Source organism: Nyctibius grandis, chromosome 7 (assembly GCF_013368605.1).
Source record: "Nyctibius grandis isolate bNycGra1 chromosome 7, bNycGra1.pri, whole genome shotgun sequence".
Classification (NCBI taxonomy): Eukaryota; Metazoa; Chordata; class Aves; order Nyctibiiformes; family Nyctibiidae; genus Nyctibius; species Nyctibius grandis.
Genome location: NC_090664.1, coordinates 26,042,925 through 26,066,549, shown reverse-complemented (window position 1 = coordinate 26,066,549; position 23,625 = coordinate 26,042,925). Strand labels below are relative to the sequence as shown.

Below are 23,625 nucleotides of genomic sequence, written 5' to 3'. Positions count from 1 at the left end.
TCCCCACTGTCCCCCACTGGGGTGTGGGGTTGAGAGCACAGCCGCTGCTGAGTGCCCTGCTCAGCCCCAGGGTGTCCTGGGGCTCAGTGGAGGCCCCCACTCCCGAGTCAGCCATGAAACCCCCCACTGCTCTGCAGCTGGGACCCAGGCTCTGCACAACCCCATCTCTCTTGTTTTGGCATGGATCTGGAACTCTCTAGATTTCCTCCCCTGAGGTGTGGCTGCTGAAGAAATTAGTTTATAGAGCCTCCAAATTCCTTACTGCCGTTGTCATGTGTCTGCAACAGGAGTATCTGTGAGGCCAGGGCGTGGGGAGGGGTGTGCTGCACCACGGCTAGGGCTCGGCACTGCTCTGGGACCACCGAATCCCCCTTTCTAGCGGGAGTAACTCTGCAAGGACTCTGCACCTGGAGAGGAAACTTGAGGAGTAATCCATATATGCTGGATTAAAATATCTGGTAAAAATCCCTCAAACCCACACATATCCTTCCCTGAAAAAAATTAAAATAAAACCTGAGATTTTACAACTTACTTTCCTTAGTAGTGCAGCCATAACGGGTGTTTTTACTGAAACAAAGGGAAAAGTTATATTGATTTATAAATTCATTAAAATGCCAGGAGAAAAAGCAGTGGTTAAGTAAGTACTCCCATTGACTGCCATGACTTTTGGATCAGGCCCAGAAGAACACTGGAATAAGTGTAGAAACACTTTATTTTCTAACTTTCTAGTGGCTACTGCAAACAATGGAAAATACAAGCACATACTTAGAATAACTCTATCCTTTGCAAAATGAGATCACACCTAAAAATACTTCTTCTTGTTGCTGTTTAACTTCAGTTTATGATAATAGCTATTACACACATATAGTCAAGAGGAAAAAATAGCTTCCAAAGTGCTGGGTAAAAACTTGGTATTGTATAGTAGAGTTTCTGCTACATAAGAAACTTGAAAATCTGTAATGATTCAGACTATTTATTCCAACATCAGAACAGACAATCCAATTATTGCATAGATAACATGAAGGTAGCAAAAAGCCCGGAGTCTGAGTTATCAAATTATTGCTTGGAGACAGGAAAAGCTATATGATGATGATGATTCTTCGTATCAAAATTATTTCAAGTATTAAGAAACAACTGCAAAATGTACCTAAATTTTAGTTTTCCAGTTTGAAACAATTACGCTATTATTTACATCCCCACACATAAGCCCACACAGCTTGAATTTCCTGGGATATACATGTGCTATTAATTTTTAACTTCACTGTAGGATCCAAGCCTGAATCACCAGGCCCTGTCACTTTTAAGCACAAGGGTGTGTTTTGTCCGCTTGTACCAGAGACTGTTCCAGTACCCTGACTTCTCAAAGTGCAAAAGTATTTTTCAGGAGTTTACATTTTACTTTTTAAAAGCTTCTCCTACACTTAAATTTCCTTAGCAACTTCCGAAGCAACAGACTTTTGCAGCTGTGTGGCCACGCTATGGATTTCATCATTGCTTGACCAGAGAAGAGAGTGTTGGTTGAGTTAAAATTGCCATTTAGAGTGGTTTTCTCTAACATTGCATCAGTTCCCTGCTGAGTAGCACAGACCTAACAGTGAACAATGTATCTATAATCTGAAGAAGAGTAAATTAACATTTATAGAACAGCTCAGCGCTGACCTTAAGACAAGAGAAGCATTTTGTTATGCAGTTTCCTCGACTCCATTACATATAGACAGAATTGGTTTGGATTTTAATTCTGAAACTGCTAGAATGATTAATTTCAAAGTGTGCAATCCCAGTGTTCCTCTCAAAATATAGAAAACCAGACAAGAGTAAATGCAAAGTTGCTGCAAGAACAGAAATACATGCAATTGCTTTAGAGAGCACAGAGCTGACCCTTCTCCCTTCTCTGCCAACGGTAATTTTACCACTGACTCCAGTGAAAGCCCAGCCAGGCTAGTGATTTTCTAACACTTGAAGGCAATTATTTTTATTTTAAAATGCAGGAATAGCCTGTCACTCTGGTCCAGTTCTCAGCCTGAAGTTGTAGCCCTTCCAGCACTGTTAATGTCATTGTTTGCGAAGCGTATTCCCAGTCTCGCATACGCCCACGCACGGCTCCCAGCTCCCAGCCGCGATGTCCCCCCCACCACATTGTTCCAGCTCCCCCCGCTTCCTCACCTCCCACCCCGTCCCCCCGCCAGCCCTGGCCCCCCACACCATTGTTGTCCCCCTGCACCCACCCTGCATTGTTCTCGCCCCCGCCCACCTGCCTGCCATCCCCACCCAGGAGGGACCCTTCCTCCCTCCTGCTCCCACAGCAGCTCAGGCTCCTTTCTTACCTACTTCCATATATTCCGCTGACCTATTGGCATCGAAACATTTTCCCTTTCTGAAAGCGCATTACATAAACCATCGTTACTAGATCCCACAGCTTTTGCAAGCTGTGGGCGCTCTGCCTTGAGAAGCCCAGTCCGAAGTCTCTTAAACCACAAGAAGATTCTTATTTCATTGCTATGGACTTTAGATCAGGCCCAAAATTAGGACTGATAGAAAGTGTTATTGCATTTTCAGGTAGGATATAAAAGGCTAGACCAAAAATATGTTCTCACTATAGAACAGGAATATGTAACGAGACAGATACATAAGGATCAGTATCATCATACCTTGACAATATACACATACAGAAATGACTGGCATGATTTATATAGGCTCCATTGTTACAATAAATAAAAGTTAAATCCTTTATAAACTGTGCTTTTTCTCATTCATGTATAAAAGCAAGTAGGGTTAAAAATGTACTTCTGAAAAAAAAAACAAGGCAAGGCTCACATTTATGTAGTCAAGTGTTAATTGCAGACAGGATTTCTAAAATATCTTATTTATATACGTATATCTATATCCATATATATATAAAGTATAGAAACATTTTTATTCATTTACCAATTAAACAATGATTGAAGGTTTAAAAAGATTTCTAAAAGCACACAGAAACAGATGAAGTTAGCCAGTTATCCTATCATTATTTTGGCCACCTTGCTTTTTACTGCCCTCCACTTTGTACATTCATGAGGTTCTTTTGAAATATTTACCTGTACCATGCTGTTTTTCACACAGGCATATAGGGATACTAACCATAATTTTTTATGCACTTCCTAATTTTTTCCTATGATATTTCACTTTTGCTGTGGTACTGCCTTCAAAATTATATTCCCTCTTTTCACAAAATCACATTTATTATACAGAGTATGATGTATAAACTGTTTTCCATGCTCAAAGTAAAAGTGAATCTTTGCTAATCCTTGGGAAGAAGAGCAGCTATATATGCTTAGAGTAGATTAAGTATAGAAACAAAACCAAATACTTATTTTTTAAATAAATAATTAATATATTTTGTATTTTATTAAATGAAAAATTCGTTAACTCTTACCATGGCTTATGCGATGAAAGCAGTAGTATGCAAAGTCCACTCCCAGAAGCGTCAAATACCATGTCCATGGCGAGTCCCAGGACAGTTCAAAGAGTCTGTAGTTATTCCATACGTATATATAACTAATTAAGTCAACACTTCTGAATAAAACACTGAAATAGAGATCCAAAAAGTTTTATCAATAATTTTATCAACTTTAATTACAGAACCTTTTTACTATATGTTTACCATTTATCAGATGGGAGTCTTTTTGTAACACACAGTCTCTGCAGTACTGCAACCTCTATCAAGTAATACTACGATTGACTTCAGTGGACCTTTGCTTAAGGTCTACAAGGTTTTTAAAACCAACTCTCACCCACTCACCACCCATATTGTGGCATTAGGCATGCTCAAAGGCTGAAGCACTCCTGCGCTCTGCAGGTGTTACAATGTTCCTGTTCTTCCCAATCTGGAAGAAACCCATCCTTGCTAGCTCACAAGCCGGAAGTGACTGAAGTATAGCAGCAATTATGCTCAAACACTAATGTATGGCATTAAAATACCTTGGCTATTTCCGTTGTAAGGAAGGGCATGGAAGGTAACAGTACTTTTGGGAGCTGTGAAATATTTTATCAGCTCAGCATATCACTTCACTTTAAAAGAGGATACATGCAGCAAGAGGAGACAAAGCATTTGAAAAGAAGGGAAAGGGCAATTGGTAGAGAAACATGGCAGGGCTGCCAGAAAGTGGGAGAAAAAATAATGAATTTGCAAAGGCAGGAAAGCCACCAGACAGCAGCTTTTATTGCTGCTGAGTTCCTGGACTACAGAGAGTGAGCAGCTACCCTGACCTAACACAGATCGGTGCTGAGACCAAGAGAAGGAGAAAGAAAGTAGTTCTGGGATGGGCAGGCCAGATCCAGCAGTAACCCTCCACAGCTGTTTAGGTTACTACAAATTTGGGTCGCCACAGCCACACCCTCCCCTCAGAGCCCCACTACATCCCATCTCATTTCACTGATTCGGAGGCTGAGCTGTCTCAAAAAAAATTGTTTTGGTTTTGCTGGGTGAGGTTTTGGACAGATAGGGAAGAGTTAACCCCACCGTGAGAGAGATGAGAGGCTGTGATCACTGGGGTAGCCCAGGTGAAACTGGCTTAGGTAGCAGTGAAGTGGCACCTCAGCTGCCCATTGATGTATATTTAAACTGGCAATTTTGTAGAAGGGAGTAGTCCACGGTATGATTTACAACAGCTTCCTCATGCTACCTCCTGTTACCTGCCTTTGCTGTGCTGCTGAAAATGTTTGTGGGACTGTGGTGAACTGAACTGGGGCAGCCTCTGAAAAACAGCAAGCAGAAAAATGTAGGGAAAAGATCCTACTTGTAGGAAAGTCACAAATATCCTTTTTTTATATATAAATATCTTAAATACACCTCAGTTAAGAGCCTAAAAGTCAGGAATAAGGTTATCATTAGCACCATCTCTACACACAGGAAAAACTAATCTAGTTCTCAGATGTTTTGCTGCCCATATCTTTTATTTTGGGGTGGTGGAAGAATTATCAGAACAACACCACCTTTGTGCAAAGTTATAGAAGATTTTAGAAATCTATAAATCATATTAATGGTTGAAGGAAGACTGAGGGATTCAAATTCAGGGAGCTTCAAATGGAGATTGCAAATGGCATACCTGCAAACCACGACTGGAATAGCAGTGGTAACAAACTGCACATAGGGGTCACAGCCTTGCAAAACCTCAGCTGAAAGACTGTCACAGACCAATATCTCTCTTTCACTTTAGTCTCACCTGGAATTTCACCTTACATTGAAATCAGCTAAAAGAGGCTTCATGTGTCTCTCTGTCCATGTCTGCTCATTCTTGTCTCAGTGCCACTTCTCAATGGTACTTCTCAAAACGTGCCTTTTTTTTTTTCCTTTTTTCCAGCTAGACTATTTATTGTATGATTTCAGCGATTTAGTTTACAGTATGGCCCTGAAAATACTTGAATCTGCAAAAACTGAAAAAAGGACATATACTCCTCCTCTCTAAAGCCTTGTTTCACACACCTGGGAAACATGCCTGAAAATAGTCTGGCCATGCCCTGTCTTTTTGGGTAGCTGCACTGAAACATAAGGGAACCTCAGAAAAAGTGGCTGCTTCAGCTTGCAAACCATCCCCCATGCTATGACTGAACTTTGCGGTCGCCTCTGTATTTTTGCAAAGATATCCATTCAGAGCTTTTATACTTCTGGCATTAGTACCTCTTCCCATAACCATGTTTTGAATAAGGCTAGAAGGAGATATCTTGAGCTTCTGTGCTGCTAGTTTCTCTGTTAATGAGGAACAAAGTCAGCTGAAAATCCCAAGCTCCCAATACTAGCCTGCAAGCAGAATAGTATCACATCCACCATCTCATCCTGAGAAGCTGAAGCTGTACAAGGAGTTGTTGCTTGGGAAGAAGAGAACTAATACCTTTCCCACAGCTAGCTGCCAGCTGCCACATCTTACCTGCAACTCATTCCTACCTTTACTACAATCATCCCAATTTTTCTCTTGGACAAAAACAAAACACAACAAAACCCATGAAGTTTCATTTCAGCAGCTGGCAGATGAAGAATTTCTTTTGACTAGCAATGACAGGTGTATCCACCGCTTCAAAAACAGCTTAGCTATACCCAGAAGTTAGACCATACACACCTGGAACATGTTTAATTTTCATAAGAGCTGTGTTCTATAAATATTTTTAAAGAAGATTATATGTGTCCAACCAGATTTTTGCAATACATCTCACGAGGCATCTGTAAAGTTCAGTATAAATTCTCAATCCCTTTGACAACAGCTCAGAAGGGAGCTGATATTATTCAAAGACAAAGAAATGGGTGTTTCTTAACATCTTTTCAATGACCAGGAAATTTAAAACACCTCTTGCAACACAGAGTATCAGTTATTATTAGGTACTGTTTTCTTACTTTATTCTTCTGCTTTTATTAACATATAATGCCTTTGCAGTATATCCAAGGATATGTGAACTGGTACATTTCCTCCATTTTTGATCAGTATTTCACCCTTGAGTCCTTAATTTTTTTTTTTTCCACAGGCTGAGGCCAAGGTGTAAAACTTGAGCTAACCCTGTAACACATTTTTTATATATGCAATTTACTGTACAAGTCAGAATTTGCTTATTCTTTCCTTCATGCTTGAATCACAACTCTACGGCACATAACACTAGCTGATTACTGTAATTAATTTAGAGTAATCCATCATATCACTATGCAATGCTGGAGAAAGAAGAGTTGCTTAGCTAAGTATTTTTTTAAAATTTACAGTGTGATAGATAGGAAAGTCCAGAGCTTCCATTCAATTACGATTCTGAAAGTTCACTTGGAGTTTTAAAGTTTTATATTGCTCTTTTTTTTTTCCCTCAAGTTCCATTTTCACTTCTTGAAAACACTAAAGAGAACTTAAGAAAACTTTTTCCTCATTTAAATGTTAGTTTTTAATCATAAATATGACAGAAGCAGGTAAGACTTCTGTCATCTAGTGAAATCCTCTGCCCAAGGAGTAATAAATCTGAGGACAGACTGTATAGAAAATCTTATTATATACATTGCATAGTTTTATCTTCTCAGATTTTGAACATTTCTGCTGAAAAATTTCTTATTATGTGCAAAGTATGCACTTAGGCAACTGTTTTGAGAGAGAGTTCTTGTCTCCTTGTTTCTAAAGTTCGTACATACTTTACTCAAAGGTGATAATATTTGCTTTAACAAACCATTTCCCCCCTTCTCCTTCCACTGGGTCAGATTATCACTTCCTCTAATTAAAAAAGCCCAAGAAGGAAATTCTGGGAGATGAACTCTCCATGTGGACATGAAGATCTACTTATGGTAGATCCCTATGGGATAATGAAGGAGGGAAAAGGTGGAGGAAATTCAATTGGAAGAAAAGGCAGCTGCCTCTTTTCAAAGAATACAAGGTCCCATTTTTCTTCCTCCAACTCACAGATCAGCCTTAGAGCCTGAAACCAAAGTTTTAGGAAACCTCTTCCATGGATCCCAGGACAGTCACCAAAAGGGAAAAGGGTCAGAGACAGTAGCTGTTGTCTCTCTTCTGAGCATGGATCCATGTATCAAAAGCGAAAACCCCAAGGAAACTGCTTCAACTCTCGCCACTATTGCAGTCACCACCTTGTGTCACACTGGGAACCAGTCTGGGGCCCCTGAGCTAAAAACACAATTCTACAGCTGGACCTACAAAAGCTCAGCTCTCAAGGGCTTTAACAGATTTGCATCCTTGGAGGTTAGACACAAAAGGAAACATGTTAAGACACCCTGGTCACAAGGTTATATTATCATTAAAAATAGTGAGTTATTATTAATACAGTTTCCCTGGGTTAAATAAATTCAATTTTCCTAACCTGATTCAAACTACATGAATGTAGTTTCAAAATGTTGAACAAAGGAAGTTTCTCCTCAATAATTTGAATTTATTCAGACCATATCTGTAACAGCAGGATACGTGAATAATTAAATGCTCTGTAAGCCTTTGTTTCAGAGTGGAAAGTATAAGGATTCCATTTCCAAAGATACTCATAGAGCTTTCTTTTCCAGATGAAAAACTGGCTCCAGTCACAATTGAAATAAACATTTTGATAACACGATTTCAGTAAAGAGAAGAAGGGGGGAGGACATAGAGGAGCCTTGAGAAAAGGTCCATTTGCAAAACAAAGCAAATCTCCTGCAACTGAAATCCCCTTTTATTTCCTGTACAGGTGCCAGGTCTTGAACAGACACCCAATTTATTACCTTGTCAGCTGACTTATTAGGGTTGACACAAATCGAGCTGAAATATGCCTGACATACTGCAGTCAAGGCCTTTTTCACGCGTTAGCACAAAGCCAAACTTTCCACAAGGTGGAGGGAAAGGGAGTGGGAGCTGTGGGAGTTCTATTCCCTGTTTTCTATCATCAAGATGAATATGATCCTCTCCTATTCTTAATATGCAAAACCAGTCATGAAATAACTCAAGGCTAAAAAATAATTCACTAAAATGATACAGCTGGGAAATGATTATCAGGCTCTGGAAAGCCCTTGATTACAGGAAATAGCACCTACATTTTGAGAAAATGTTCCCACCAGACACAAAAGCTGAATCAAAGCCTCTCCTCTTCCTCAGTATGGCTTTCTTCTCTGGCATTTTAGCCTAAATAATGCAAATCCCCAGTTTTCCTCAAGGAGAAAATAACCTACCAAATGCAAAATGAAGTAAAACAGAGGTGAGTTTGTTATCCCTACTAGCTGTATATGCAGTGTTGCATAATGTTTTGTCTGACAGAGCTGACCTTTTCTTCACCAAACCTATTCCTGTTGCACTTCACTTTTTATCCTCAAATTTAAGACATTAATATTAATTTACAGTAGTGGGTGGAATAAAACATGAAACAACAGGCTTTGGAAGGAAAAGAACAAAAGTCAGTGTTACACTTTTTTATTATTAAGTCCAAGTCCTGTCTATATAATTCAAGCCACTTGTTGTTTATCTTTGCTCTTTAATACATAAATAAATAATCAATTAAAAATCCAGCACAATTTAAATATTTTCATGAGAAGTTCCACTGCCTTTAATGATACAATTCATGGTGGTAACACATTTTGCCCTGAGTTTATGCAAGGTCTTCTGGCAAACTTAATTACACGTGATCTTTAAAAGATTACAAATCTTAGTTTAAAAACCTCAGTACAGCTGAGCTTCTGGCATTGTAGCTTACTCTTCTTCCTCTATGAGAATGGAAGTTATATTTCTTTAGGCCTATTTATACCTGCCAGGCACACTGGGCAGTAAATTCTGTTCCAGTAAATTCAGGACACGCAATACTGTGAGATTCTAGAACATAGTCTTCTGTGAGGCAACGGACCTGACTTTTCAGTATTTGTACAAATAACACCATATAAGTGCTACCACAAATGCTTACATAGTACCTTTTTCCAATAGAGGATCTGATTTTGATCTCTCCTACTCGATTGTTCCACTGAAGTCAGCAAATTTGCATTACAGTTTGTTAGATTAGGAACAAGTCTGTAATATTCTCAAAGGTCACATATAAACAGAAGTAATGAGGAAAGAGAAATGGGTATTCTATTCAACTCAGATTAGTTCTGAATTTATCTAGAACAAAGGAACTGGTAACAGATGACTGTTCCTATGGTCTATAAAAATATAGTGAAATAACTTCAGTGAGACATCATAGCACATCAAATGATGAAATGAGGAAAAATATTTACATGAGAATTTCTATTGAACTGCTTTGGTCATACTTCTGAACTTTTAAAATAATAGTGTGTTTTTGTCTGTGATATACACAGTGGTGAGAATCTATTCTTTTCAGATCTGTAACACTGATTTACAGAATCATTAAGAGACATTTTTCCCCAATTTCCATAACTTCTAGGTGTTGCACCAGGACACTAAGTTGACCAGCTCTAAAAATGCTACCCCTGTGCTCCATCTAGTGGAATCCTGATTTAAGCTTAATGCATCTTTTAGCAGAGAAGTGCTTCAGTCTGAAGGGTACTCTACACAGAAGCAGTTCCTTAGAGTTTTTTTTTCAAAATGCCTACTAACACAATTTATCTTAAAGAATAATACAGAAACATGGAATAAAAAAATCAACGTAACATTTAGTAGGTTTGAGAAATTGGTATATTTTGTGAGCTACAGAGACTACGGAACTTAATAACATATTTCAACTAAGGGTAAACTCAGTTCACAGCCTGTACTTTCACAGAAGAGCGCAAGTATATCTGAGAACAAACACTGACAGCTTGTCTTTGTTTCTAAAGTCATGGCAGGGGCAAAGCTGGGCTCTGAGTTTCAGGAACAGGCTATCACCGAGCCATTTACTGGCCCCACTATATAGAAAAGGTAATGATGCAGTACTAAGGATGTAGACAAATATGCTTTCTGCAAACAGCTGTGTCTGTGTAAGAGACAACCTAAAAGAGTAATTGGCTCCCTGAGAGGCTTGTGTGAAATACAGCAATCTCTAGAACATTATGGTAAGTAGGGACTACCAGTTGTTTCAGTCAATTAGTTTGACAACATCCCGACTCTCCCAAGTCTCTCCCCCAAATCCTTTTTTTTAATGTTCAGTAGCTTATATGTCATTTCTTTAGAAACTCCAGAGTTTTAAATTCAGAGTTTTCCTTAGTCATCACCAAAAAGTAGCACTCCATGCACACTGGGCTGTCTAGAGCTGCTCATTGGTACTCCTGTAGTCTGCCAGCAGCCCTGCCCATATGGGTGCTCTCTAGCCTGCTTCAAACAAAATGATCCAGGATAGCAAAATTCTACAGTTCAAACCAAAGGTAATGTTCCTGATATGCCTGGGAAGGACTCACCACTGAGAGAAGTGGAGACAGTAACAGGGGACTGGGGAGGTGCTGATGAGCACCTGACGGCATGCAGGAAGCACTAGCATCTTTACTGGGCACAACTGGATTTGGACTTGCCCAAGGCCACTGCATAATTTACACCAAATTTATAAAACTCTGTCAAACTGATGCAGAGAGAAGAGAGTAACTCTTGTGTGGATTAATTATCCTGATGTTTACTGATTTAATTCCACTCAATTCATCGATGGCAAACCAGTTAAAAAGAACCTAATCAGAACAAAAAAAGATTGTTCACATAGATAGTCACTGCCAGAATCTTAATTAAACTGATTTAGAAAATCCCCTTCCAGAGTCAGGTTTGCCTGCTGAAAATGTTACCTGTTCCTACCGTACAGCACTACCCCCTTATCGAAACTGTTTATCCTACTCTGACTGCTTTACCTACAGAAGATTAGTGAGTTATTTCAAAACCTGTTCTTCTGACAGAGCTGTGAGGGTCATGACCTCTGGAAAAATGTGGGAAGAATTAGCAGCATAGCTGGGACACTTCAGCCAGGAGGGTGCTCTCATGAAATATGTAACTACCTAGTGCTACTTGGAGAGTGGGAGGAGTGGAGAGGTGAGTAGGTTCTGTCTCTTCAGGCTTGTTACCTATTAAAAATTTTATTTTTGGGAAACATCTATTGACAGGTAGTATCTTAAATTGCCATAACTAGCTGCTGCAGGCATAGTCGTGACTGCAGGTTCAATAGAGCCTAAGCCAATACAGCTCTTGGCTGCCACATTCCCACTCACTTGCCTGTGTCTCTGCCTTAAGCAAATACTTTTTGCTCCCATAGTGAACTGAAATACCTCCTCACAGGATCAGATGAGCACCTGAACCAACACAAGAGAAACTAAGGACTACGTAAATGAGTACAGGAAGGACAGAAGTGCAGTAGCCAGAAGTTAGGTTGGTTTAGGGGCACGGCATGGCACAGCAGCTTTACTTGCTGTTTAACCAGGTTAAGTGATTACCTTACCAGTTTAGCCCCATCTGCTCATCACTGCCCTAAGTGTGGTGGTTACCAGCCCTCAGACCTGCCAGCATAATTGAATGCATAGCTGCTCCCTGTCCTGGCTCTGTCAAAATGAATGCAGCTGAGCTTAAACACCTCTTTTATGGTTCTTGAGGGTCTTTTGTTTCTGCTTTTAGCTGGATCCCTTTGTCAGGACCACGTTAGGGAGCAATTAAATGTGCAGTTATGCTGGCAGATCTGAGGGGGCAGCTGGATCAGAAGCAACACATCTGTCCAAAGCCTTAGTCAAACAGATGTGGAGAAAACAATGAATCTAATAAGTCTTGAAGTGAAAATATAATTTACAAGAAACTGCATGTATCAAATTTTCTTCTAAGAGATGCTATCACTAATTTATGAGATTTTAATTTTCTAGTCACAGGTAAAGTATCTAGTAGATACTTCAGGAAACCAGGACACACTTTAAATGGATAAATCCATGCGGGCAAGTATTTTCTGTTGTCAGCACACTGTCAGCTCCACAGTTGCTTGCACCAACTTGAATCAAGTGTATTCTAATCAACTCTGCATATTGCTACTATTAAGAATTGAAAACTTCTGTTTTCAGACTGCAATTTTACATATGTTTTAAAGCAGATAACTCAGTAATGTCACAAAAGAATTGAGTATTTCTTGTCCTGCAACCCTGACTGCTTTTTTCCAAGCCCATTTCTTGTGCTAGCACAAGATTTTGCACAGCCGTAGTAAGAATTGTTGCAGGTTAATATGATGGGGAGGTGCTGGACCTGCTTCCCGGGCCACTTCACCACAGGGCAACAGAAATGCTGATGCTGGCAAAAGGGGAGAGAAGGTGCAGAGGCAGAAATGAGCAACCAGAAGTCAGTCAAAGGTGCTTCATTTGGCAGCAGTGCTGGTCTAAAATGGACATGAAACTGCCTCTTCGATCTAACTTCTGGAAGAAGATTATTTAAAATCCAGATGACATACAAAACTCTGAATACGCTTGTCTACAGCAGAAACAGGATTTGTACTCCTTTGATTCAATTGCTGATCTGCAGATATCTTAAGATGCATAATAGCATGAACTAATCAAAAAGTATTTTCTCGTTCCTTTCTGATGTTCAACACAGAGAACTCTAATCTCCGTTGCAAAAAAACAAAGTAAATAATGTACACAAATTGTAATGCTCTCTTTAGAAATGGAAAAGTTCATTGCAGACTTGACTGACAAAATTCTGTGTTATATATATATATATACACACACACACTCATACACTGTATGACTGTGTTGCAGAGTTGAACACTAAAAATTGGCAATTGAGCATGACCATAAAGAACGGAGACTTTCCCAACTAGTTTGAAAATGTACCTACCTCAGTTATCCCCCAAACACTTTTTGATTTGATTTATGTTCTGCTGCTTTAAAGGAAGAAATGGGCCAATATGAAATAATGCACATACTTGTATAGTGGATATTTATACACAAAACAAACTTTCTCTTGAGAGAATATTTTTAAAGCAGCATTTCAAGTCTCCTGGCAATGGTTAGTTAGAAAAGTTAGTTATTTATTTAGAATAGAAGTTCTCAGAAATTTTTTAACCACCAATATTTAGGATGCTGGGAGTAAACTTAGTAATTCAAGTCTCTCCCTTTCCCCCAAATTACTTTTCATTGCATATAACATTTAGTATTCATACATGCAGAGGAATGCATAGTGTGCATTAAGGCGCAGAAAATTATATTTAAGAAATGTATGGGCTATTTTACAAGAGACGATACATACGCACAAAGCAATTCAACTTACTACATGCTGTTGAGTCTAATAAGCCTAAAAACAAAACACATTGCCTTGTCCAATTAGACTTTTCCTCTTGCACCTACATTTTTAATATTTGGCATACGAATATCAACAATTTATGATTTGCATTTTCTCCAACAATGAAGTAAGAAACACTGAATAAATACTGTTTTCCCTCAAGATATACTGTACTTCTATTATACAGACTGTGAAATGGAAAAACATACTCAGAGGCTGAATATGGTCTGTGACTCCTAATTTTTTCATTAATGTAAAGACCTCTTTGCAACAATGCCTCTGAAGCTTCATTCTAACTAATAGACTGAAGCGCACCATTTTATTTCAGCCACAGATTTTTTAAGGAAGTGGCAAACCATTGCTGCCAGTTGAGAAAATGAAAATTAGTCCCTGGGAGAGGATACAATCAATGGTGTGTTAATCTAACCTTCAGCTGTTAATGATTTGCACTACTATTTCCCCTGATGCTGTGGGTTCTGCTGAAATATTGTTTTAGCAGTTTCTGTCAGCTTTCCCTACCTTTTTTCTGCCTGAAAGGGAAAGACTGAAGTGAAAGTCTTAGTAACAGATTTTGCGTGTGCTTTTTTTCTTTTTTCTTTTTTTTTCTGACCCAGTTCTTTCACACCATGGAAGCAGAAGACAGAAAGGTAAACTCTTCTGTTTTCTCAGTTCAAGCCTTTTTAGTCAGTCTATTATTCACAACTCCTCTTACTTACAAAAGAGGTGCTGCACTAAGCAGTCACCATTATAATTGTGATATTAACATGCAATTAAATAACTTCAAAGTCTGTATTTTGCCTGCTGCTTTCACATTCAGTCAGAAAGTTAAAAAAGCTTTACAGAACTCATTTGGAAAGAGCTGCTGAGGAGGGTCTCATATTTCCAGCTACGAGAGATGCACAAGTGACCTGGAAGAAACTTCTTGTGCTGATGTAGCAATGAATAAGTGTACTGATCCTGCAGATTTGCCTGATCCTGCAAAGCTTGTGTCCTTAAGGATCATTTGGTTCACTCAGTTGAAACAACCTTGCAAAATAATTCTTATTTGAAAGAAAACTGCATAGCCCATGAGCCAAATGCTGCAGCAAAGTACTGAGTGCCAAAATAATAAAAGTACTCAGCACCTTGCAAAGCTGTGTTCCACATACGTAACACTAGTTTTCTTAGCAAGCATCTCTTCCAGGAATAAGTGCATCTGAAGCATTTTATTATTCTTAAAATAAAGCCAAAAGGCCTCATAAAACTGTTTAAACTTACTTTACATGTATCTCAGTCCCTTTGTTTAACATACTCAGTCCTGAATATTTCAGATGAAAAAAAATAAGTATTTAGCATGGTAAACTTGTGAAGTGTATGACTGTCTAGAAAATTTGGGTTAAGTGGAAGAAGAGACACTGAATCTATTTCAATATTAGCTGCATACAAACTAGAGTAAGCCTTCATCAGGGTTGTGTGTTGGTACACACGTCTAATGCATTGATAAGTATTTGATTTATTACAGCTTAAAACCTAACGAAAAATTGAATGTTTCTCCTTCAAAATCATGCTCACAAGTCATACTAAAAGCAACAAAAGGGTTTGAATATAGGCTGTACACTAGCTGCAAAAAGAGCTTCATGAAATTCTCAAATAACTTAGACATTACTTTATGTTTGAACACTTCTCATGCTGAAAGCTCATGCCTCTTATTTGCAGATAGATGAAGAGTTTGGGAGAGTGTCTTTAAGTGACATTCTTTATCTACCAAACTCCTTAGAAGGCTTCATCCATGATATTTACTAGTGGTAACTAAGATAATCCATCACAGGTTGTCTTTGTACCTAATTTAAAGGCACACGCATATACCTTGTCAAAACTTTTCTTGATTAGAAAGTTTAAAAAAAAAAAAAAAAAAATCAAGCAGATGTCAAATGTTCAATACATTACAAAGTGATTTACACATTTCAGAAAATGGGTGCTACTTGCCAAAAAAATTACTTGTTAACTTTTTTGTTGCTGTGCTCTTTCAAAGTATCTTGTTAACTTTTTTGTTGCTGTGCTCTTTCAATGTATTTTATTAATATCCTGGATTAAAAGAGAAGATTTCCAGTAAAATTTGCAATGACAAAAACCAGGGATCTGTAAGTAACAAAGACAACATTTCACAGATTCAAACTATTTCAGGACAACCAAATGTACAATCCATGTATTTCTATGTGGCCAAATATAAGAACATATTGCCTATGAATGAGGAATGTAAACCACAGAATCTAAAAAAATATCTGAGGATGAAGGATGGCTCAGAGGACCTGGGATACATAAAGGGAGGAACAACGAGTAGAAATAGAGAACAAATGACTTCATTATTTGGCACTGATGTAGTAATTTCTGAAATATGGAGTGCACTTGAGACATCAACACTAAGAAGGCTGAAAAACTGCAGAGGATTCAGAAAAAGGACTGTGGGAATAATTGAAAGGCTTGAAAATATATCATAGAGTCAAATTCAAATAATAGAAACTTTTCTTCATGTAATTAACAGATTATATGCAATTGATGGTAATCTGCAAATTCATACATGGGGAATAGAAATTTAATTCCATTCTAACAGAAAAGATGTAATAAAATCTGTCATCTGGAAGCTCATATCATGCAAAGGCAGATCTAAAACATGATAATCCTTAAAAGAAACTAGAGCTCCTGAAAAACACTTAGAGCAATTTATATAAAAGAATTTGCTAGATTCCCTGTTACTTTATATTTAGTAATCCACAGTGGATCTTTCTTTAAAACACAACTCTGTTCTCCATGAACTAATTCAGATAAATCTTATGGCCTTTATGTCAGAGAGTAGATTAGATGATCATGTTTGCGACAATTCTCTCAGGCATTAAAATCTTTGAGAAGTCCCCTTAAGTCAAACACAAGATATGACTGAGTTTAAAGAACTTTGGATCACGTGCATATCCACAATTCTAGCAATCTGGGTATATGCACACAATTTTATTTTCAAAGGCTAATGAAAATAATGGACATGGTTTGGCTTGTTTTTATTTTGTTTTCTTCTTTCAGAAGTTTAATAAAAGAAAACTCAGCGTTTAGTATACAGTCTACCATAAGATATGGTCAAGTCAGCTGAGGTCCCAGAATCAGCAAAAGGTGACAGCCAAGATCAAATATACATGAATGTAATTGGAGCTGGAAAACATCCTGCAAGTGTCATATTTAGCCTTACAGATTAGAAAGACATTTATACTCTTTATGCAACTTCATTTTAGCAAAGTAAGATCCAGATGCCTTGTTTAATCATTTTGGGTTAGCAATAACAACTTCAATATATAATTCTTTTTTCTTCCTTCTTAGTGATTAAAAAGCAACCTTAAGCTAATATAACACATATACTTACTCTGGCAGTCGAGACAGGATACCTAAAGAAAGAGAACTTATGCCATCATTGACCCGAACTGACAGCTTACGCTTCTGAACCCAGCTGACAGCAAACTCCAGCCCAATAAAAGCAATGAAGAACGGAATACTCTGAAAAAGATTTTGAAGAAAAGAAGTCACAACACAAATAGAATTAGATCCACCTTTCCTAACCACAGTTTATGCAGCCAGATACTTCTCAGGTTGGCTGGCACCTTACAGGCTACTACTATGAGAAAGCTCCACATGGACCTTATAAATCAGAACCACAAAGGCTCCCATTTAATCCACAACACCAGCATAAATCCAGTGCACTAACCTCCTCACATATTATTTTCTTTTGTATCTTCTGCACGTAAATTGTTAAATGGCATCAAAACAAAACACAAAAGTCTTTCCAAACTCATTTCTCATATTCAAGTAAATCAGTGAGAGTAGCAACAATTGTGGGCTCCTCTAACCATGAGGTAAAACAGAATTTGCTTTTGATTTCATAGGTAAGCGTTTTTTGAATGTGTTCAGCCACTGAATTTGGCATTCAACAATATTCTCTGAAAGACATAGTAAAGTGAGTTTCTTTCTACTAGGCATTTCTGTTGCCATGCTTTTTGCTGCAGATAGCAACAGCTCTTCTGTGCGTGTTTTCATCAGAGAACCCAGTAACTGTGCAGCCCATTCCAATTTCAGCCGTACAACATGTTCTCTTTCCAGACTAAGTAGCCATGATACAATGTTCCCTTTTTTCTTTTGAGTTGTACTAACTGTAAAATAACTTTTTGCCTTTCTGAAAAAAAGCATAATGATGAGTGAGACTGAAACATTTCTCACTCCCAACACTGCTTCAGTCTAGGATTCAATTCACACTGTTCGTCCTGTGTCCCAGATCAACTGGCAAGTTGAAAATGTGCAACAGCAGCACACAGTAGAGAAAGGTATGGCTGTGACTAGGGGATAGGACTCGTAACATTGTTGTGGCAACACTATTTTTCATCAGTGGAGAAAGATTGTTACAGCTGTTCTCAAATTTTTATTAGCATAGGCAAGAAAAAAGGATTGAATAACAGTAATCGGTAGAGCATATGCTTTTTTACTGACACTGGAGTCCTAACAGTCCCTGCACTTCATGGGTGGAAGGAATGATGAGGCAGTGGCAGTGTATCAGCCACCACCACCAAAATCTTGGAGGCCTGTGGCAAGGAAAACATGAAGGAGCTATTTCACTTGCATCAGATCTCTGTGCATGTGAATGTTCCTTCAACTGCCTCCCTCATGCTGTAGAAAACTTTTAGGTGACCTTGGAGACATTCGGACAACTCCTCCTCAGTGGTATTAAGGCATAAAATTCCCACCATGTTTTGCAGGGCAAGAGAAGCACAAGACCAGTGAGACTTCCTGCACCATTATGTGAGGCATCACACTGCCAAACTTGCCCTGTTAGTCTTCTGCTGCCCCCTTCAAGTGACCTGCAAACACATACAGATTCACAGACCGAAACCCTCCAAACTGCATTGCTGTAGAAGAGAGGCTGCTCCTGCTTATACGACATTAAGATGGAAAAAGCATGCTGCCTCCGCAAACGCCATTGCATTTTGGAGGGTGCTCATTTTTGTTGCCAAGTGAGATATCTGGGAATTCCTACCAGGCTGGGACACTAAAGAGACTAAGATGGATATAGACCAGATTGCTCAGTTGAAGAAGAACGGGATGATTCAAACCATGCAAGCAGCAAGAGATTTATAGCGTCTAGGAAATGTGAAAGTTCATAAACTTCAGCAGCTCAGGGTTAGGTTACAATAACAGACTAACAGAGATTAATATCAACATGGCACTTTTTAATTTAGATGCCTAGCTTGCTCTTTAACAGCATTTTAGGTATCTAAAAGCCTGTTTGGGCTACGCACTAACTGATGGTATAAAAAACTTTGAAAACAAAGGAAGACCTATGGATAAAGCCTAACCAGCACCCAAGAAAACCAATGTGGCAAATCTTTGGATATTTGAAATCAATAATAATTAAAGAAATAAAAACCAAACCCCACAACCCTCCATTTTAAATCATTGAAACACTCTAGGAAAATATAAATCCTCCCTGTCTTGCTCTAGCTGCTTCATTTCTAAGTAGACAAGACTTTTAATGTACTTTTCTTAATTGATATAATTAAAGAACAGATTCCTAACTTATCAAACAAAGGTTGATGACCACAGCTGTACATTCCAGCAGAGATAAAAAGGGTCTTATTAAGAACAGCTAAGAAACACCTGAACACAATATTAGGAGCCAGGTCTAGCACAGACTACAGGCAGTTTGGAGTTACGGAACAGCAGAAGCTGCACAGCAAACTGAATGGGCTCAGGGCAGAAAAAGTAGGATGCTTTATTCATGAAATTAAAATAGTGAATAGGAAATACATGAGGCCTGTATTCTATGTGGCAATTCACTTTACCTAGCAACCTCTGAAACAGTTAAAATACTTGACTTTATACTAATACACTGGTATAACTTCTTTCCCATTGACTTCATTAAATATTTTCTTCCCACTGCGAAGCTGTGAGACAGCCAAACATTTAACAGCACTTTTTGACTCACAAACAGGGAGTGTCATAGCAAGGAGGGTAGATAAATGTTCAGACAGCCTTAACCTCCTGCCCATCAAGGAGCTTGCAAAAGGAAAGATTTATGGCGTACCTCTTAGTATCTAAGAAATTACTACCTCTCTCCCACACACCCACATTAAGCTTTGTCCAAAGCAGATCAAAGGGATCAACTATGTCAAGACTAGTATGTATTATTTTGTGACCATAACACCTAACAGCTATTGTCATGGAGCAGGATCATACTGTGTTAGATGTTGTACGAACAGAAGGAAAAGGCACACCCTGTCCCAAACTGCCCACAGTCTAAGGATGAGATGTAGGACAGCAGAAGGATAATGTAAACAATAAAGGAAAAAAAGGAGACAGTCAGGAAGACAGACAACAGTCTCCCTAGGCTAACCATTTTTTTTTCTTAAATTAAAATGACAATGAAGTCATTATAAGGAACCTGTGGAGAATCAGTAGCCCTGCAAAAGTTTTCAAGGATTGCCCCTACAAACAAAACGGCACAAAGTTAAGAAATAGCTGCTGTTGGCATCACAGGTCAGAGACAGAACCTGGATCCTTTTGATATCTTCTGGTCTATAAATGCTTTACGCTCTCTCCATTTCCAGTTTCTTTCTCTTCACCCATCATCAGAAATACTTAATGAAGATTTGCATTAGCTTGTGGTTTACTTAAATAACTGATCTATAACTTGAAAGTCTTACTCTGAGCACTGAGTAGGATGGGTTCCCTTATAAGTAACCAACTCTTACAGAATGTGAAGGACTGTTTAAAACCAGTTTCTGCTTTATGCAGTTGCAAAAATTAATACTCTAAGTTGAAATTCAGCATAAATCCATGGGTTTATTGCAAGTCTTAAAACAGTTTCTGTTTTCTTAAAGTCCCAGGTCCTTATAGCATAAGAATCTCAACTTTCATGTTAAACTGAATACGAAGGTTCTGTGCCTCATTGTTTAGAAGCAAAGCCTAAAATGTGAATTGAGTGTAAATGTGAACTTAATCTTTAGGGTCTCAAAAGAAGAGAGTAAATAGAAAAGCAAAACAGTGATTATTAAATTCAAAGCTTCCATTTTGGGGCTCTAAGCAGAAGGAACAGTGCTCTCTTCCTGAGTCTGACTTATGAAAGTCTTTACTGAGCACAAGTGATAATTTCGGAATGTAGCAAGAAGCAAAGTAAAATTGTTGTTGTTCATGAAAACTATACACAACAAGCAAAAAGAAGCACTCCATCTGCCCATCTGTAGAATATGAGAGAATTAAAAAAAAAAAAAGCATGCAGAGCATAATCTTATAGCCATAGCACAGAGGATGCTCGTGAAACAACGGGGCAAGGCATCAGTATACATTGTAAGAGTCAGGATGTGTTCTGTCCTGGACAAAGAAAATTGATTTACACTTTCTCTTCTCTTTCTAGAAATAAATTCTATGGTTATAGTCCAGGATTTGGACACCTTTTCCCAGAGTTTTGGAGACTAGTTGGAAGGGTGATTTTTTTCTCTGGACACTGCTGCAGAGCTTTGTTACTAGACCCTGGTAGCTGAGCAGCCCTTGTTTAGAACAGGACTAATTCCTTGAACAGCTTGAAGTTTGCTTTTGTAAAATTCAGGGTCCTGACTTTACTCTTCACCTGACCCATATCGCTCAGGACTGCAAACTCCACCAGTGCATGATCACTCCAGCCCAGGCTGCCTCCAGTCTTGATGTCACCAATTAGCTTGATTGCACTGCTGACCAACAGGTCCAGTATTGCATCCCCTCTAGTAGGGCTGTCTATTACCTGACTTAAGAAGTCATCCTCAATGCATTCCAGGAGTCTCCTGGACTGCCTACAGTTAAGACAGTTACACCACTAAAAGATTTCTACACACTCACCTAACCAAGCATCAAAAGACCTGTTCTGGCAACAAGTGCACCAGAGGGGTTTCTAGTACAACTAACCCAAGACAGCAATTATAGGAAAGTAAAACCGTAATGGGAAACCTTTTTTAGTGTAGTTTTTTTGTGAGGTACATATTCCCTTACAAACTTATCACAACAGAGCTCTACAACAGCAGAAGCCAGCGGCACTTTTATGATGCAAAGTAGTATTACGAACCCTTCCACAAACTTTTACAGCTGTGTGCCCAGTACAAGAAATTCCAGGTTTGGTCAAGGTCTGAGCTGAATATTGCACAGGTCTGCATGGGAGAAGAAAGCCCAGGGATGTTAAGGAATGCTGCTGGCAAGAAAAGGAATGATACTCTGTTGGAAACTGGGGGAACAGTAAAAGGGATTGAGACAGGCAATAGATAGAGCTGGAGGGAGAGATCAGCTGACTAGGCAAAACTGTCAAGTTCTAGACAGACTTCCTCGATCATGATATTACAGCTTAGTTGCAAAATGCCTCTGAGGAAAGCAGTGCATTGACCAGACACTGCATGCACAGCCTGGCTTTGCAGCAGCTGTCTGCTTACCCTATCCAAAAGGGCAATGTTTGCTGATAACATAGAATCGTAGAATGTCCTGAGTTGGAAGGGACCCACAAGGATCATTGAGTCCAACTCCCGTCCCAGCACAGGACAGCCCCAAAGTTCACACCATGTGTCTGAGGGCATTGTCCAAATGCTTCTTGAATGTTCGCAGGCTTGGTGCCATGACTGCTTCCCTGGGGAGCCAGTTCCAGTGCTCCACCACCCTCTGGGTGAAGAACCTTTTCCCAACATCCAACCTAAACCTCCCCTGGCATATCTTCCTGCTATTTCCTTGAGTTCTGTCACTGATCGCCAGGGTGAAGAGGTCAGTGCCTACTCCTCCACTTCACCTTGTGAGGAAGTTGTAGACCGCAGCCAGCAATGATGGGGCTGCTGCATACTGCGATTCCCAGAAAGCTGCTGACGGTGCTGCACTGCTCTGCGCAACCCATTACACCCCTGTTACAGCTCAATAGCAGATGCTGTACAGCAGTCTGACGTTTACCTGGCAGAGGAGCTAGTCAGAGCTAATGGGACCTCTGTAAAAAATGGGGATCTTCAGTGAAGCTGGACTGAATTTACTTCAACAAGGGCAAAGAGTGTTTATCTGCCGTCTCCATGAAAAGCTCGCATCAGTGCCAGGTTCAGCAGGAGCTGGGTGCCAAGATATGTGCAATAGGTAGGACAGAAGGGAGCAAAGGTACCTTCATGGAAGTGGATAAGCTGGCAGGGCTGGAGAGGAAGGAGTGATATGCTGCTGTCTGCTGACAAGGGAGTTCTCACCCCTGACCTCTGTACTCTTGCCTTGGAGCTTTAGGAGACTGCACTGTCCCAACACAAATATTTGTTCTCATTCTCTTAAACAATCTTCATTTTTTCTTTTAAATAGAATTTTTTATTTTTCTTTCTTTGAGCTTGTAGTGCTTGCTGTAAGGGCACAAAGAGACCTGACACTTTGCTTGCTTTAAGAACCATAATAGCCAAACACAGTATCATGTTTTCTGGTTTCCTCGGTTCAGTTTGCTGTCATTATATCCAGCAGCACTGACGTTAGCACCAACACTCATATTTGGGGTGCTTCTCTGAAGACTTTAGCTTCTGGCATCGGGGGAAAGCATCTGAACCTTCATTTAAAAAAACATTAAAATAGAGTGCACAGTTACATGGGCAGATTACACAGGCAGCTTGCAGAGAACCCGGGAGTGAAAGCAGACAGAGAAAGACGAGGTATTTAATCTTAATTTAGGTGCCCTTTCGCAGTCGTGTTTCCTTGGGCTGCCTGTGGCATTTGGAAAAAAAGAAAAAGGCGGGCGGCAGCTGCGCGCATGGTGGGCGGAGGGGAGGGCGAAGGATGCTCCGGGGCAGGGGAGGGCAGGGAGGGGGCTCTCACCTTCTCCACGTAGTCAGGCACCTCCTCCACCCTGCGGAAGGAGCTCTCGCCGGGCCGCAGCGCGTAGAAGAGAGCGCGGAGCTGCTGCCCCGGCGCGGTCGTCCGCGGGCCGCCCGCCTCGCTGCCCATGGCCCGGCTGCGCTCCGCTCCGCACGGC

General features: G+C 39.6%; 1 protein-coding gene across 1 annotated transcript in view; it reads right to left on the bottom strand.

Annotated features, from left to right (window-relative positions):
- AGMO (alkylglycerol monooxygenase) overlaps positions 1-23,625 on the bottom strand; it is a 197,093-nt gene extending 173,468 nt beyond the window's left edge. Inside the window, exons 1-3 of the mRNA XM_068405255.1 lie at positions 23,469-23,625; positions 17,008-17,138; positions 3,413-3,564 (exon numbers count right to left, since the gene is read on the bottom strand). Of these exons, the coding sequence (XP_068261356.1) occupies positions 3,413-3,564; positions 17,008-17,138; positions 23,469-23,597 (412 nt within the window). The 5' untranslated portion in view covers positions 23,598-23,625. The remainder of the gene's footprint in view (positions 1-3,412; positions 3,565-17,007; positions 17,139-23,468) is intronic.